The sequence below is a fragment of the Strix aluco genome, chromosome 5, assembly GCF_031877795.1.
Source record: "Strix aluco isolate bStrAlu1 chromosome 5, bStrAlu1.hap1, whole genome shotgun sequence".
NCBI lineage: Eukaryota > Metazoa > Chordata > Aves > Strigiformes > Strigidae > Strix > Strix aluco.
The window spans coordinates 46,291,069-46,309,013 of NC_133935.1; the positions used below are offsets into that span (position 1 = coordinate 46,291,069).

Here is a 17,945-nt window from a genome sequence, read left to right on the forward strand (position 1 = left end):
GGCCATCGAGCCCCACACCGCGGCCCACGGCCTCATGGCCCCGGCTGCCGTGGCCCCGCCGGAGGGGCCGCGTCCCTCCCCCCACGGGCCTCTTCCAGAACCTTCTCCGTCAGGGAACCGCCCGCGGAGCCCTGGAGCGGCGCCAGGAGCCCGCCGGGGGGCGCTGTGTCGCCGGGAGGGGAGCGGCAGCCGGGCGGGCGCCTCTCCTTCGCGCTGGGCGGCGGCTCGTTGGCAGGAAGGCAGCGGCGGCCATGGTGCTGTCGGTGCTGCAGCAGGTGGTGGTCTCGGTAGTGCTGGTGCTCTGCGTCTTCGTCGTCATGCCCAGGATGTTCGGGGGAGGAGGCGGCGGCGGGCGGGCCGGCCGGTCTCCGCGGGGCGGCAAGGCCGGCCCCGGCCATTACGATCCCCGTCAGCACCGCGGAGGTAGGAGCGGAGGCGGTGCCCGAGGCCGCGCCGCGGTTGGTCTGTGCGGGAGCTGCTCGGAGCCGGCCCCTCTCGGGCGGGCTGGAGGGGAGCCCCCGGAGCGGAGAGAGCTGTGCTGCGGCTCGCTTTCGTGTGGCGGGAGGCGCCGGGTGCTTTACACGGCCTGTGAAGGGGGGGGCCTTGTCAAGCGGCCCCGAGCTGGCGTGTGTGTTTTCACCTCCTCGCCTTAACTTTCCACGCCCCCACCCCCCCTTTTTATGATCTGCTCTTCTGGTTCATTACTGGTTTGATTTTTGTCTGTATTGTCTTAAGAAAATTACTTTTAAATGTAGGTAAGTACCCTGTTACTGGAAGCGTGTCTTATCCGGGCAGTTTAAGGAATAATGCCTGCAGGGGCACAGTTAGTTTAACAGATGAGTAGCTGTGAGGTGTCAGAGCAAAAAATTCACTGTGCATGTCAGAATTGCAGTAAGGAAGCCAAGTGTTACTGTTAGTAAACATTAGCACAGAATCGTATGAGATTTGCCAGGTAGTGTATTGGAAAGAGTCCAAGGTACTTGTTTAGAAAAGTTGTCACTGAATGGGCTAGAGAGCTTACTGCTTGTTAAAGCTTGAGTAGTGTAAATATATGTTAAGCAATGTCAGAGTACATTAGCAGAGGATTTAGCTTAAGGTCCAAAGGGCCACGTTCGTTTTGGAAAATAACAAAAAATCTGCTTTCTTGAGGTAGCTTTCTCTGTTGATTGATTCATTGATGATGCCTTCCAAGGCATTGTAAACCAAGAGACAGTTGCTGTTAATCCCCCAAATTATGTGTCTGTGCTTTTCCCCAGGAGGCAGAAATGTGAGGCTTGAGTTGCTGACATCTTCTTCCTGGCTGACATTGAATTTACTGTGCTTCATAAGCCTGGCATATTTTGCTTGATTACTTTTAATTTATATGGTAGCTGTCATTTCATATCGATCAAATTCTTTTAAAACCAAACCTTAAAAAAAGCAACACTTCACATGCTTCTGATGCTACTGATGTAAGATGTTCTACTGCTTCTACAGCACTGTGTAAAATAAGTTTCAGGCAGGTCTGCTGTTCTTACCTGTCTGGGTTCTTCTTTCCTCCTGTTTGGCCATTAACTCACTCTGCTGTTTCTTCTGTGGGATAAATTTGGTACAAGACACTGCACTTCATAGGATTCAACATCCCTCCTCTGTGCCAGGAAGGTGTTGTTGCCCTTGACCAACCACATTCTTACTTGTATGACCTGTGGAAATGTTTTTATCTGTGGTTAGGTATTTCAGTAAATCTCCTCATTTACATTAAAAACAAGTAGAACGGGAAGTAAGAAAAAAGAGTGAGTGCAAACTTAAAACTAGTAATCAGTGGGAAACATTCTGAAAGGAGGAAAACTATACATAGGATAAAATGTGATTTCCAGATTAGTTAGTGCAGTTTTAGTAAATCCTTGTGTTGAAACTGGAATGTCTGCCTGAACTTGCATTAAATGATTAAGGTAGCTTGAGTTCTGCTTGTATCAGCTAGGGCGTTTAATTTTTTGTGTAACTGTCCAGTTCTGAGTTCCAATGAGCAAACATACAGATGGGTCTACTACAAATGTGCATGTTTCAAACTGATCAATTACATGTGGAAGAACTTGCAGTAATGCCTGGCAGGACTTGACTGTAGAGCTGATAGTAAATGTCGCTACAGTCAGGGTCATTCCTGGAAGTCTGAAAAACTTTTCTGGCTAACTCATTTTAGAAAATTCTAAAACACTGTTTGAGATCTCTTATCACAAAGTACCAACTTAGGTTAGCAGAACTAGATTCGTTTTTCTCTTGGATTTGGAAGGAGCTGTAGCAAACAGTTGTTTTACTGGAAGTTGTAACTTCTGTTATTTTTTTTTCACTTCCTGATTGCAGCTGTCTCTTGCACACTTGAATTACGTTACTGTAAATTCTTGAAATGACACTGTTTCAGTATTAATTGACAAAGAGTGATTTGCATAATGGTCTTTTGTTTAGGAGTTTTTATAGAATACGAATCTTGTTTTACCCATACTCAGTTCTAATATATTAAATTACGATGAAGTAAATATTGAAAGGCATTTGAAAGTATAAGTCTAGGCAGTCAGTTGAGACATCAGTTTAAAACCCCACACCCCCCTGATCACCTGCCTTCTGTCTCTGCAAGCATCTGCATTCTTTGGCTGATAGCACTGTTTCTCATGTGCATGTCCCATGAACCCCAGATTTAACTACCAAATAACCTAATTCCTAACCTGAGCAATGACACTGGCGGTTCTTTCATCTGCTCCCTGTTCTGGCAGGCAAATTACATGCAAAAATACTTCAGACTTCCAAAGTTGCATCTCCTTGCTATTGTGTAATCTTTTCCTGCTAAATACTTGATCTGCAGAGGTACAGCACTTCTAAACCAGTGGGAATGTCCACATAATACTGAATTTACTGTTAAAATAATGAAAGCAGCAACACAGCAGCATATTTCAACAAAACTTTTTTTTTTTTCTGTGACTAGAGAGTTCAGTTTGTACTTAACTCTTTTGTTACAGAGGAAAAATAGTAATTTGTAACTGTTCTTGGCATTAGCAATAGTTTCTTTGAGTATGCTTTAATTTCAAGATTTGTTTCTTGTTAGTTATACCTTTCTGTGGTTTGCTGTGGGTTTGCCAATGTTGCTGTGAAGGAAGAAGCTTAAAACTTATATTTTAAAGAAACACAGAAATTTAGTTTGAGAATCTTTGCTGTATAGATTTAACTTTGCATTCTATTAATGAAAAATTGATTTAAAAGTACTTTTTTTATACCTTTATTTGGATGCAGCGCTGACCACACCATCTTAGGAGAGTGATGAACAAAGATGATCACCCAAGAAGAAAACAATTTCATTCCAGTTGTGAAACTAATTGAAGTCTTAATTTCCTTTCTAATTTTGTCTTCTTTCTCTCAATTTAATTTTTTAAGGTAGTCCTCAGACAGTTCATCAAGTTCACCTGAATCCAGGAAATTCTGACAGCAATACTTACCAGAGTATTCAGCAGATGAGAAATGCAATGGAAAAAGAGATAAAGAGTGAGAGAACAAGAGGAAATGGTAGAGAGTTAGCATTCACCCTCATGCCGTTGTATGCTCTTGGAGTGGGAGTGTTTGCAGCATACAAATTTCTTAAGGTAAGCCATAAGAAAGCCATAAGATTATCGAAATTAGAAGGAAATGTAACTGGTCTGTTGAAGTTTTTTCCCAATTCTGAGCCTATGTATATGGTTGTCCAAAAGCCATTTCTTGCTTGATTTGTCTTTGAATGTGAGCTCTGCAGTTAAAATTGTAGGATATCTGATTCTTCCTTATGAAGACTTCTGACTTGGCTTTTTTTAGACACTTAAAGAAGTGAGAATCTTAGACTTTTCCCCAGCCTTCAATAAGAACCTGAGAACCTAAACAGTGCTGTTACATGAGGCTGTAACTTAAGCCCTCATCAGTATTTCACTTCCTTTGCATTCTTCAGAATGAGGTTGAATATGGGAAGGAGATGGACGACTCCTGCAGAGTAATAGTTTTAGATTAGCAATTAGATAGAATAGCAAGTAGTCTAGACCTTTTATTTGGACTTCTCATTTGGTCATGCATCTGCAACATAGACTTTTATCCATGAGATGTGGTACCTTTTCTACCATTAGTAAATTAAGAAAGGAGAACACATGATCAGTTGGGGGTTTTTTTAATACCAGTCTTGGTATGTATTACTTGTAGTAAGAGATGTTACAACACTTGCAATGCTAAGAGTATACCTGGAACACTGTTGCTTGCCTTCAGGGAAAGGTTCCTTCTGTTCATTTTTGAAAACTGGAGTTGAAATAGCAACTGCTTTCTTTTACAACTTTTGTCAGTCATGTTGTCATTGCTTAAAATCAGAAGTGTTAGTTTAAGATAGGAAGAAGGCATGGCAGAAAAAATGTTTCATTGATGGAGCACATTTTTGTGGTTGCTGTTTACTTTCAGTAAATTCCTAAATGCATTTTTATTTTTAATACACAAATAGTGATGAAGTCTTTTAACATGATTGTATTTATTAAAGATGAAGTCACATGAAGAAAATCTCTCCAAAAAGGAAAAAAGTACAGAAGACAAGGCAAAGGAAACGGGTAAGATAACTATTCATAATGTGTATTTCACAATGTGTTCACCAAAAATGCTTATTTCCTGCTGGAACAAAGCTACATATTTTCATTGATGTGGTATAGCTAAACAAGAACAGTATTTTAAGTTACTTAAGTGCAGTTAGGAACTTACAAAACCCCACTTTATGCTGTATATTTGAAACACTTAGAGGTTTGTTTGAAAACTCCAGATGGTAATGTTTTTTTAAAACAGCTATAGTAATATAGTATGATTCTCTGCCTTTTAATGTCTGATGTTTTTCTCATCTAAGATCTGTTCAGTTTTCTTCAGTAGAATAGGATGTTTAAATAGAATATAATAATCTTTAGATTTATAGGGTATTAAAAAAGGATATAATGATCTGCTTTAGAATTGAACTGTGTTGATAATGGAACAGTATGGATAAACAAGTATAGAGACTCTTGAATTTTTAGGCCAAATTAAAGACCTGTCAAAAACATTAAAAGTTTATAGAAGAGACAGAATAAATGATACCATCTTTTTCTTCATGATACAGAGTACTCTTGACTGTCTGATTCAGTCTATTCTGCACGTGCCAAGAAGTGGGCTTTCCTTTGGAGAAAAAGTTATGGTACATGAAAGTTAAGCTGTTTTCAGACTTTTTTGCCCCTTGTATAGACACATTTTTAGTTAATTAAACAACTAGCAGCCTGTTTTGGTGTCTCTGTACACCAGATCTGTAATCAGGTTCAGCAGCAATTTGCTACACTGCCTACTCACCATCCTTTCGTGTTGCATTCTTCTTTCTTCAAAGTTCAGTAGTACTTCAGGAGGAGTTACTCCTCACAACTGTAGTGCATTAAATGTTGAATATATGTGTAAGGTGTGAGTGGGCAAATTCATGACAGCATATTAAGTATAAATACACTACTTATACCTCAGGAAGTCTTGGAACTGCATAGTTTTTGAGGCTGGAAAGCTGAGAGCCACATTCTTGCTCCATTTCTACCAAGGTGTCCTCTGTTTAGGTGCTATTGGAGACAGGTTATTGGATGTGAAAGACTTCTGGTCACACGTAGTAAGGCTTCTGTTCTTAGCCCCACCACTCCCTTTTCATATTCTAGAATTTTATAGAGAAAAAAACTTCTCATCTGCCCAACCAAAAACATAAATCAGTATCCTTTTGGTATTGTAAATACATTTCTTACAATGTTCTTTTTCTCCTGCCCACCACCCTGCTCGCCTCTTTTTTTTGTTTCTTTTGTTAAGAGCATCAGCTTTTAGAACTGGAGCAGCATCTAGCACAGACAGAGAAAATGTTAAATTCCTTGTTGACTCAGTTGGATCCACTGTCGAACTGGTGAGTGTTTCTCAGTTAGTATTGTTTTCTGTAAATTGAAATCCTCCAAAATGTTAACGGAGTTCTTAAAATGTTCCTGATATATAGGTAAGGAACAGTGTTTAGGAACCGTCTTTAATTACTTACTGCCTTTTGCGGGTAATACCTCTTCTGCAATTTGTGATCTTTTCCACAGATACCTCCCGTCTCTTGTTCACCAAACATAAATGCAAAAGCTCAGACTTATGATCACGTTACTGTGGCTTAACAAGTTAAACTTTAATATTGACAGAGGAGACTAATACTGAAAAAAAACACTTGAGCTCAGTGGCATTTGAAAGCCCATGTGGGAATTAGATTTCTGGTAGCAGAAAGAGTTTCTTCCTTTTTATATAATTAGAAGACAAAACTAGTTATCAAAGTATAGCTGCTTATTTTTGTGTTTTAAGTGAACCTGTTAAGTGATTGTGTGTGTTTTGGGGAAATAAAACTTCTCTGTTGTAGTGTAACAAGGGAATAAGTAATATAACCTCCTTGTAGTTTTAGAGATGTTCTGTTCTTAAGAAGATAGGGCCTTACCTGTCTACTAGAAATAAAAATATCCATGTGGTCCTTTTTGTGTAGACTGACATCCTTTATGAAGCCTAGTTTTAAACATGCAGAATTTAATGATTGTTCCTTTAGTGTACTTCTGAACTTAATATGTGCTGAAACTATTAAGCAGCAAATTCACTGACCAACTTACCTAACAAATTTCTAGTAGCGCTGGGGAGGGGAGAGAGTAAACAAAATCTGAAATAAGAAAAGCCTCTAAACTGTAAAGTCCTGGATTAAGCATTGTTGTACTAAAAATAAAATTACTTTGGGTAATTGTTTCTTTCAGTAGTCATTACTCGGCCATTGAAGCTCCAATGTTAGAATTCAGTGACTAGATTATTCAGTAGGTCTGTGTTATGGCTCCCCACTTCTCAAGAGACAGTTCTCAAAGAAAAGCTTGACCTAAACATGTTGCTAACTTTAACTATGGTATTTATCCATGGAAGGAAATACTTCAGTCTTGTGTGTTATTACCAAGCACTCACTTCCAAGGTAATCTTTCAGCTGTTGACATCTGTCTTTTTTTCTAGTGTTAATGCTTTAGCTTGTGAGCAGAAAGATGAAATAATGACACAGCTCCAATCAATTAGACGACTGATGAAAGAAAGTGGATTGGATAAATCAGAAAACAAGATGCAAGGTACTTTGATTTCTAGCAGGATAGATAACTAAGTAGTTTATATTTGAAAAGGATAAACAGATCTTACTATAATGTTGTTCAGCTCTTGCATCTTAGGTAATGTGTGTGGAATTAATTCTATTCGGGAGGAGTACCATTCTTCCTGTTTGAGGTGTATCTGATTTCAAATTTTTGATACATCATGATTTTTTTAACAATCGGTGCTAAAAGACAATGAACTAAGATAGACCACACAGTCATGTTCTGCTTTATTAAAACAGGCTTCTTGAGTTCCTAAGCAGTCTGTTAGTATTGGACTAACTTTAGTCTGAGGATTCCCAGATGGGGACCTCTGTGGCTGTGGGTAATGCTTGCATAATACACTAAACAGCAAATTGTATACTAGTTTCAACTGGAGACTTCCAAGAAGTGCATAATAGTCTAAGAGAAATACTAAATGTTAAGAATGGTTCACTAGAAATTTGAGGAATTTTTGCATTAGTTGTCTTAATAAAAAACAAATAAAAAAAAAATATTCCACTTCTAAACTGATCCTGAAATTAGGAGTAGTTGTAGTAATTTAAGCTTGCCTTTTTTTTTTTTTTTGGTGAATTATAAGATGTCAGCCACATTTGTAATGAGAAGCTTGAAGATCTCATTCAGTCATTTGCTGAACATTCTCAAGAGAAAGAAATGGATGATGGAGAAGATGACGGTAATGAAGATCTGCTTGAGGATGTTGATAATGATTACAAAATAGAAGAGCATGAATTATATGATGAATGTGAAGTACATCAGTTTGAGCCAGATGTGGCAGAAGACCAAGAAATGATAAACAAAGATGCCATTGAATCAGAAGAGATAGGATTGAGGAGACGTAATAGATACGAATGAAATCTGCATACGTAAAACTTTCGAACACTTACGATTTTTTTTTTTATAATGTTGTATGCACTTTAAACTGTTCTGAAGTTATGTGCACTACTATATGCTTTAAAAAGAGGGGTGAAATACTGCCTGTGCTCCTATCTATGATGGTTCTATGACTTCAGTGGCAGCAGAATTTCACTCGGGATGTTTACATATTTTTTCTATTTATTTTTTTCCTATACAAATATTTCTGTACTCTGTATACAATGCACTGTAATTATATCTGATGCTTCACTGAAATACTAGAATATCTTGTAATTAAGATTATAAAGAATAGATGTTTCATAAATGTAACTAGTAAGCGTGGTGCCACTTGAACTGTGACTTTTCATTAAAAAGCATGCACTGATGAATTTTTTTCTTTGTGGAAAGCTTTTCTCTAGGGGGTGAATGAAAAGCAGTATGGGTTAAGTCTTAGAGATGCATTCATAGTCAGGTTTCTTTATTTGGAGAGAGAAATTTAGCCACAGACACTATTTTAAAATAATTATCTTTGAGTTTGCTGTCTCCTCAAGAATGATGTATCGTTTTGTATGTCAATTTAAACCTTAATGCATTACACTGGATCACTTTTCTTTCCCACCTGTCACTGGTTGAACTCAGCAGCTCCCTAATGATTGATACCTATCAGTACTATATCCCTGTTTCATATTTATTTTAACACAATAAATGATTCATTGTAATACACTTTTTCTTGTATCAGTATTGCTGTGTATCATTCAAGAACTGTGGGGGTTGGATGGGGTTCTTTTTTCAATACATTATGCCAACTTGCTCGTGGCTTTTTTAGGTCAGTGTTAAAAGCATTTTTATCCTTTGCCAGAATCATTTTTGTCCATACCTTTATTTTCTACTCATTTTTTGTTCACTTAACACACGTCTATGGAACTGCCACTCTTTAATGACAGGAATTACATTAGAGGTCGGTCTGACAGTACGATGCTGTTCAATTTTCTGGTTTATGAGCGCATAGATTTTAAGCCTGAACTCTTGCCATCTTATTTTCCTGTAAGAATAAAGGTGTATTTGTTTTTATGGAGGAAATGTACCGTAGTTAAGGGGACCAAAACTATTACTGTGTCACTCACTGAAATGGAATGAATTGTTCATTCTTGTGTAGAAACATGCTATGTTCTTCGGTTCTTAAAATAGGTCACACAGGCTTGGAAGTAGCAGCATCCAGAAATACATCCTTAGCATCAGTATATTAGTAGTTTTGCATTAAGTGAGATTTTGCCTATCTTTGGAAAACTGATTGACCAAAAAGCCAGGGTTTCTCAAGGGGTGACAGGTTTTTCCTCCAAGACAGTACAGATGAATTGGAACTGGTACTTGGGGCACAATTTGATTTTTGAAAATAACTGGTGTAGGTCTGGTCACTCAAGACAACTGAAATTGTTTAAAAAAATTGTTATTGCATAGAGGCTATCCTCTGAGATGACTAATAAGGCTAATTAAAGTGAACTGAAACTAATTTCAAAGCCTTCGATCAGAGGAAGTGAAGGAGCGGGAACCGGCGGCACTGCCATGGCGTTTGCTGTTCGCGGCTCGGTGGCTCGCTCTGCTGTGAGAGCTGCTGTGGCTGCAGGTCAACACTGCTGCCCTCCGGGCGCTGCCACCACTGCTGGGCACCTTCCTACCCGCAGGATTTCACTGCCTTGGGCGGTGTTTGAATCACTAGCGCTGTGGCTTCCACCTCTCAGCACCCACAGGCTAGGATGCTGCTGCCGCTTGAAGCCTTTGTGAGGCATTGAGCTGCCTTGGGGTAGTCGCTATATTCCTGACCCGGGGCTACAAACGTTCGCCGTGAGGCATTTTGCCGCTCTTGTGAAGTCTCCGATTTCAGCCGCCGGGGTTTGTTGAGGACGCGGCCCTGTGCAGTGCAAGCGCCCAGCGCTGCTCGCGGGTGGCCGCCGGGGCAGGGCTGGCAGACTCGCAGCCAGCGCTGGGAGGGAGGTTCGGGCTCGCAGCCGTGCCGCCAGCAGGGTATGTCCTCGGGAGGAGTAGGGGATTCGCCTTCCCCGCTCGGCTGAGGTGGCGGCTTGCGACACTTCCGCGCGAAGCCTGGCCCGGCCCGCCCCTCCCCGCCGCGCTGCAGTCCCCGGCACGGCCCCAGGGCGGCCGGCTGCAGGGCCGGTGCCGCGGCGGGCAGGTAGGGCGCGGGCGGGAGCCGCTCCTGCGCCTCAGGGGGCGGCGGGGTGCGGTTGCCGTGGAGACGCACGGGGGCGGGCGCTTTCCGTCAGCCGGCGGTGCGACCGCCCCGGGGAGACCCCTCCGGGATCCGGCCGGCGCCCCGGGCCTCTCCTGGGCCCTGCCTCAGTGTGCTCCCGGGAGGATACATGGTTTCCGTGGAGCTGTCTGAGAATAAACATATTTATTACTCCCCTATACGCTATAGCGTTGTTATTTGTGATAAAGTTATTTCGGCGTGTTAAGTGCAACAACGCTCCTTTCCCCCTGTGCCTTCAGCTGGGAGGATACTACATTTCACTGAGAGGCTTGAGGTCGTGTGAAGACAGCGGCTCTTCATCTTCAGTGCCCGCAGAAAGGGGTTCGGCTGGCAGGTCTTGGAGCAGGCCCTGCAGCTGTCCTGTGTGGTGAAGGAAAGGGTACTTGGGAGTTAAAACCTGCTCTGTAGGTAGAAAGAGGATCAGCTTTGGTGGAGGGTGAGTTGAAAATGGAGCATCCGATTCCAGAGAAATAGATGATAGGCTTTTGGTTCAAAACTGGCTGCATGCAAGGAGAAACCAGCAGAGCAGAAGGTAGCGTACTGATAAAATGTCGCTCTGGGAGGCCGGCTGTGCGCCGAGAGGGCCCTTACGTCTTCCTGAAAATATGTGGTCCCAGGGCATGGTGCAGTTGAGAGCCAGGCAGCAGCAGTACGGGAAGAGTAAAAAAGGTTTGATGTTGTCAAGGGGTAGCAAATTAGTAATACTGGTATGAGAAGGTATCAAGAAGTGTAAGGGAGAGAGGGAGTTAAACTTGAGGCAAAGATGTAAATTTGAACAGGAAACTGGTTAAGCATTAGTAAGGAAGGACTGGAATTTAAGAGGTGGTGAAAAAGGGAAGCCAGTAACATTTCATAGCTTGCTGAAGACAATACCCAGAATTACTGGTGACAGACATGTTCTTTCTAATTCAATAATGGTTTTTTTTTCAGAAGTACTTACATTAAAAATACATGATTTTCTCAATAGTCTTTTCTGTTTTTCAGTTTATTCTGAAAGCTGTCATTGAATTTGCATGGATTTGGAAGTTAAAGGAGTTGCTGCATCCCCTCGAAGGCAGGCTCAGCTGCCATCGACGGGGAAGAAACATCAGGTATGTTAATGGAAGGCTTATGGTTGTTTTCCTTCCTTTGTCATTTTATCAAATATTTTAATCATACTTCAGAAGGTTCTTAGTTTGATATTATAACACATTCTGTAGAGAAGGAAACTTCTAAAGAAATTATTTTTGTCAGAAAGTGATAGTTTAGTATGACAGCTTCTCAAATGAAGGTGCGAATTTCCAATAAAAACAGCTGTTCTAAACCAACTGATATTCTGGGTACTTAACTGGGATGTGGAGAACTCGGGAATGAACTCCTGCTTTCAATTAAGAGCAACAGAGGCTTGAACCTGTACTGTCTCAGGCTGTTGGTGAAACTAGTAACATCTTTTTGTTTTGCAAATAAGTAACCCCCAAAACATAAGTTCAAAAGGCATGATTTCAGACTGATGTGTAAAATGAATCTCAGTGCTCTGCGTTTAGTATGAAGGGGAATTTTGTTTTCCAGGTATTTCTAATTGTGTTTTGAGATGAGGTAGTTGTGCAGCCCTCAAAAAGATCACTAGCAGAAACTTTCAGGCTAACTTTCGAAAGCCTGATCAGTACAAAATACTATCTTGGATTCAGAGGGCCACTGTTTTATGTTACAGCTAAGGTAAATATTAATATTGTTACTAACAATTGATTTTTCTCACAGATACGTACTTCATGTCCATGAAGTAAAGTTAATTGATAATCTTCCCTCAGCCCCCAAGCACCCATTTAACTTCCTTATTTGTTGGATGACCCCATCAGAAGTTCTTGGGAGTTTGACTACCAAGTTGCTGGTTTTGTTTGATTTGGAATGAAAAAGGACCTTTTGTAAATTATATCACATCACTGTTATAATGTTACCTTTTAACCAGTCTTTTGAGAATGAAATACCTGTGCACAAGAACACTTGGGGCATTTAGTGTAGGTTGTAAAAGAAAATAATGTCTATTTTTCTCTAATCTCTCATCCCCCTTTTTTTTTTCCCTTTCATGTGCCTCTCTGTTTCCAGATTTAGAGTCCCTAGTACATGTGATTCTAGGTGGCTTGCAAAACTAAATCATAGATTAAAATTAGGTTGAAACTATGTGCTTCACCCTGTAAAAGTGGACAGTCTTCAGGATGATTTTTGTTTGCTTTCTTCCTGATTTGATGACTTCTGGAAAAGGAATTACATTAAGACTTTAACATCTAGAATGTGGTATGTTCTTTATCTTATCACAGTTGAAATGGTACAGAAAAATTATATACTTGAGATTTAATGCGTTGCATATAGTTTCAAGAAAAGACTAAATTGTGTTGGATCTCTTAACGGTTTTTTACACACTTGACCACAAGGTGGTGGTGTTTGTTATGTACGACTTTACTGGAGAGAAACACTTACTTTTTTAAACCTGAAAACCCTTTTTTGAAGACACTAGAGGGTAGTGTTGCTGAACCGTGAACTTCTTTTCCAGGAGCAGACTACGAGGGTGTCTGGCAAGAAAGGAGTTCTAGTTTTGTGACTGCTCTCAAATCGTGAAAGGTGTTAGGCCACCGCTGGAAATTGGTTGTCTTGTCAGTTCAGACTGTGATGCTGAGAGGTGTGAGCTGAAGAGTGTGAAAACAAAGATGCTGGCCCTGGTTCAGAACATCCCTGAACCACATTTTTTTTTTTTTAGATTGGAAGGCTAGTTGGGGGAATTGTTACTGTGTGCTTGCCCCAGTCAAATAGTCTTCCCTACGGATTTGCTGTTGGCTGTTTTCAGGAAGCCACCATAGTGGAGTGGATGGAGCTTTGGTTCTAGTCTTTCCTTCTTGTCATGCTCTTGCTCAGTTCAGTTTGGAGATCTGTGTGGTACACAGCCATGCAAAATAAACAGTGTGATTACACAAGCGCCTAGCCAACACCATGTGCTGCTATACTAAAGCTGAGATGATAGTTACACAGATATCAGGGCTTCTTTGGGGTCTGAGCTAGGTCCATGGGAGCTAGCTGGCGGTCAGTATTGTGGTTTTGGTTTAAGGGTTGACTGAGGGGTGATGTGACCTAAAACCTTGTGAGCAGTGATTGTACAAAGTCTCAGGAATATGGGTTACTTTTAATGCATTATTTACAGCTGATGTGGATACTATCTGGATTCTAGGTTCTTAATGGCTGGAAATCTTTCTGTCATGATGAATATTCAGTCTTTAATCTCATGATCTGTAATAATCAACTTCCAATGAAAAGTTCTTGTTTTGCCCTTCTGTTAGTAGCATCTCAGTCAAATATGTCAGACAGATGCTTTGAGGCACTGATTTTAAATATTCCAGGGGAAATTGAACGAGAGAACTATGTATTTTAATCCTAATCGCTGTAAGTATATCATGTGTTGTTCTTTTAGGGCTGGAGACCAGACAGACAGGCTACTCATGGTCCTCGCCCACCAGAGTAAGTCTGCTTCTATTTCTGATCAGTTTTTTTAATTGTGCATTATTAACACAATGCATTTGCATTTGTATAGATATATAACTCAGTGTTCCATGAAATTTATCATCATAGGTTTTTTTTCTAGGATTGATACTTAGGGTAGAATATTTGATGCATTATTTCCATTGGAATTAAGTTGATTTACATTTTGTTGAGCTTAACAGTAGAGTTGTACTCGGAGCTTTCATATTTATACCTAGTCTTTCTTGAATGCTTTTAATATAATAGTCCGCAAAAACATAAAAACATTTTTTTTTTTAAATATTGGCCTTCTTTGCAGGTATTAGACTAAAAATTACAGAGAAACTGTTGTGAAGGGTTTTTACAAGCAGTGGGAAATTTTGTACAGTGCATATAACATTTAAAACCTTACAGTGACTTTGGTAGATAAGCAACATCTGCTATTCCGAGAACCGTGTTTGATAGTTTAGGTCTTTTTGTTTACTGAAATACCTTACAGCCAATGTATCTTTCTACATTATTTTAGAAGTATGTCTGACCATGGATTGGTCCATGGACCTTGGATTGTTCATATTGAAGTCAAAGAACTTTGATTTCTGTGTACTGTTATTCTCTAATGAAAAAAAAGACTGGAAATTAAGGACAATTTATTCCAAGAAGTAATCTTGTTATAATAGGGTTGTTTGGAAATATTGGTGGTAAAATATAAAAAAATATGTATTCATGGTGCTCTGGAGTGTACCTGGAGTAAAGACAGAAGGCACAGAGATTCTTTCATGAATTGGAGATGTCTTCATTTCTTTAAGCAGAATAAATACTGAAGTATAGTTGGCTTCGACTGTGTTAATCTCTTCTAAGAGGTTTGGAAGGTTTGCATCCCAAGGAGCTGTTGCTTCCCTGTTGCCTCTCCAGTGACTGATTATAGAGGGATGTTCACACAGACCTGCTGTAGAAGACGGGAATAAGGAATCCCTGATTTATGATCTTGTTGCAGCAGCTCTTGTTGGGAAGTGGAGAGAAGCCAGGATGGGCTTGCTGGGATTGAAGAAGGGCCTTGTGGTGGCCACTCACGGCTCCTAGGGTACTCTGCAACTAGGGAAGAGGAAGAAGCTCAGTGACCAGTTCCTGAACTGGAGGAAGAGGGGCTAACAGCGATTTGCCAAGTAGGCCATCTCTGGCTGTAGTGAAACTGTTCATAGCAGGGAAATTTTTGTGAAGGTGCTAATAATAATAACTAATAGGCAGTTTGCTTTTGTTGTAATTGAAAAATAAGAGAGCATATTGCTATTGAAATAATTTTAACTTCCTGCAGGGTGCCATGCCTAGATCTAGGGAGGCTGAGAGATTCCGATGAAGAGGTAATTATAAGTTAATTCTGTCTTGAATAATTTTTAGAATTCATGTGTTGCAGGAGTTTATATAAATATCACTCAACATAAAACAATTGCAATTGCTTGTCCTTTGGGGTTTTTTTCTGTAATTTTAGGATGGGGACTCTTACATACCATGCAGTGGAAGTTATCCTCATACATGCCCTCTAGATTTATCTTCAGGCTGGAGAACATCATTACAAGCGCCATATGCGCAGCATCATCAGGCTCAACAGGTCAGTCTGTCACTACAAGTATCTTTAAAATATGTCCCTTTAGCAGTAATTTAGAAAAACATACTTAGCTTTATTATACAATTTATAATTTTGGTTAAACTCATATCTCCAAGTGCTATTGGTCCAAAATATTTTTGGCAAAGTACTTTTTACTGAGAAGCCTCTAGACTATTTTAAAAATCCTATTTTCTTAAATACTTTAGCTCTTCTTTGTTGATTGATACACTCATCCTTTTCATTGTACTAATTTTTGAAGAGATACATTAATAGCTAGCTTTATTAAGCAACTGAAAAAAATACTTTTGAGGTAGCATCTAACTTTGGTTTCTCTTTCTAAACAAAGTGAAATTTAGAAAAATAATAAAGATCGATAGTAGTAAGTGTATAATTCAAGACAAAACCCAAGTTTACAAACAGTAAGTATTATTTCTATGGAAGAATAGTTTTGGTGAAAAGGAAACTTTTGGAGTTACATGCAGCCATTTCATAGGGTTTTTTTTAAGTCTCTTGTCTTTAAAACAGAATTCTAGAATTATGTTCAATTTGTCAGAGCACTTTTGTTGTTAAAATTTCTTGATCACATGTCAGCATTTTTTTTGCTGAATGACTAAGAAACTTAATCTCCACTAATCTTAGATGCTTTATAAGGAAGATCAGTAATCCACTGCTCAGGATCAATATCCACTATGACAACTTTAAGAATTAATTTAATTAGTCAGTTATTTACAGTTCCCCGAATGCAGGAAAAGTTTTCCTTTGAACTCTTATACTGAAATTAAATTTGAAAAAAATGAACGTGACAGGTTTTTTTGATCATTGATACGTATTTAATCTTTTCCTTTAGTTTAAACAGCTGTCTAGAAAATCTTGTCAGAAGAAAACAGAGGTAAAGTAGCTGAAAAAATATACACTGAGAAAATAACATTAGCAGTTCAGTAGTAGAGTACTATAGTATACAGTCTGAAAATGCATTATGTTTTAGCTTCTTTTGTGTGACAGGAACTAGTCTATTGGAGAGACTATTTTTAATCTGCTGTCATTTCATCAGTATTTTGAGTGTTTCAAATGTGATAAAGGAAAAATGCTGAAGTACTGCAAACAGTAGTCTTCTGTTTGTAGACCCTATATATTTGAGAGATTAGATATCTAGAGCTTTAATTCAGAAATGCTATCTACATGATTGTTCAGGAACAGTGCTACCTACATGATTATTTTCTGTCATAATCATGCACCATACATAATCATAGTAAAAATCTACTAGTAACAGTACATTTTTATTTGGTTAGGATGCAGGAAATATCCTAACATCAATATTATCTCTTTTTGGAAGAACTGGAAAATACACTGTTTAAAAATCCATTATTTCAAAAATATTTAACTTACATAAAATTAAACACCCTCATTAGAATTTCTTAAAACAGAAGTGTAGCTAGAGGGGAAAAACGATTAATTTGTACATAACCTGTGCCCCTTGGTACAAATAATATAGTGACTCGTATGGCAGGACTCCACATTGACTTGAGCTCAAGGTGAATCTGCGAAGATCATCATGTTCTATGTTTACTTATATAACCAAATGGTTTCTCAACATGAAAAAAAAAAATTGCATTTAAATAAAAACTGAAATGGTTAAGTGTTTTTTTTAAATAATGGACTAAGAATGTACTAATTCTCAGAATATCTGTATGCCCAACATAGGTATTTACACATGTCTTAAGATGGAGCTGTAAACATGTAACTACGGATAGGTTATTTTCCTCTGTACTGCATTGTAAGTGGGCAGTGCAAACATACTTGAGTTGCTATACTCTTTTTAGTTCTGGATGCCTATAATTTCACCGCTTGCTTTACTAATTTTTTAAAATATAAGGTTCATACATATAATTCTATTTAGCTGCAAGAAGGCTAACAGAAGGTTGTATGGCTTTGTTTCTCAGGGTCTTTATCCCTTTCTTCTCTGCTTTCCTTTATCTCCTGTGTGCTTCCCTTCTGCCTTCATTATGTCTTAAATACTGAAGCGCTGAATGTGCAGGAATGTATCTTCTGTTCGCTTACCCTCTTTTGCTCTCCCTCTCTCTTTTTTTGCCTGACTTTTTTTTTTTTTTTATTTCCCTTCTTTTTTTGGAGAAGATTTTCAAGCAGTTCTAAAATATTTTAATGTATTCCTCTGAGCGGCCTTTATTTCTGCATTGCTTGCTTCTGGGGCCCCGACTGAGTATTCCTTTAGCAAGAAATGTTCCAGCTTCTTCAATAACAGACTCTGAAAGTAAATCTTCCCAAAATAGGTCACTTTCGGAAGAATAATTTAAATATAGGCTTATCATTCAGGAATTAACCAGTAAAGGGATGTGGATCCTCTTTTGAAAGAGAAAGCTGCCCTTTCAAGAACATAAATCTTTTGGGTTTTTGAAAAATTATTTTCTAGAACAGGACTGTTAGACTGCTGTTGCAGGATGAGATGTTTCAAGTAGGGATGGTAGATAAGGCTGTCTTAGTTTTGTTAGCGTTGAAGGAATATCACTTAAGCATTGAAGGTGTTAGTTATTCAGGGAGAGAAAGAAGAATGTAGTCTTGGCCTTCTGTC

General features: G+C 39.2%; 2 protein-coding genes across 8 annotated transcripts in view; both read left to right on the top strand.

Annotated features, from left to right (window-relative positions):
* The first annotated feature begins 38 nt into the window (after positions 1–38).
* CCDC107 (coiled-coil domain containing 107) lies at positions 39–8,729 on the top strand. The gene is made up of 6 exons (XM_074827211.1): positions 39–423; positions 3,403–3,608; positions 4,514–4,580; positions 5,827–5,917; positions 7,024–7,133; positions 7,732–8,729. The coding sequence occupies exons 1-6, from the start codon at positions 252–254 to the stop codon at positions 8,004–8,006; spliced, it is 921 nt and encodes a 306-aa protein (XP_074683312.1). The 5' UTR covers positions 39–251; the 3' UTR covers positions 8,007–8,729.
* A 1,412-nt stretch (positions 8,730–10,141) lies between these two features.
* CAPS2 (calcyphosine 2) overlaps positions 10,142–17,945 on the top strand; it is a 30,446-nt gene continuing 22,642 nt past the window's right edge. For 3 of the 7 annotated variants that reach the window (XM_074827212.1, XM_074827216.1, XM_074827217.1), the window contains exons 1-6: positions 10,142–10,194; positions 11,257–11,363; positions 13,709–13,755; positions 15,068–15,113; positions 15,242–15,361; positions 16,206–16,247. In XM_074827212.1, the coding sequence (XP_074683313.1) occupies positions 11,286–11,363; positions 13,709–13,755; positions 15,068–15,113; positions 15,242–15,361; positions 16,206–16,247 (333 nt within the window). In that variant the 5' untranslated portion in view covers positions 10,142–10,194; positions 11,257–11,285. Of the gene's footprint in view, positions 10,195–10,500; positions 10,709–11,256; positions 11,364–13,708; positions 13,756–15,067; positions 15,114–15,241; positions 15,362–16,205; positions 16,248–17,945 lie in introns of those variants that run through there. The other 4 variants (XM_074827214.1, XM_074827215.1, XM_074827213.1 and 1 more) reach the window with 3 other exon arrangements.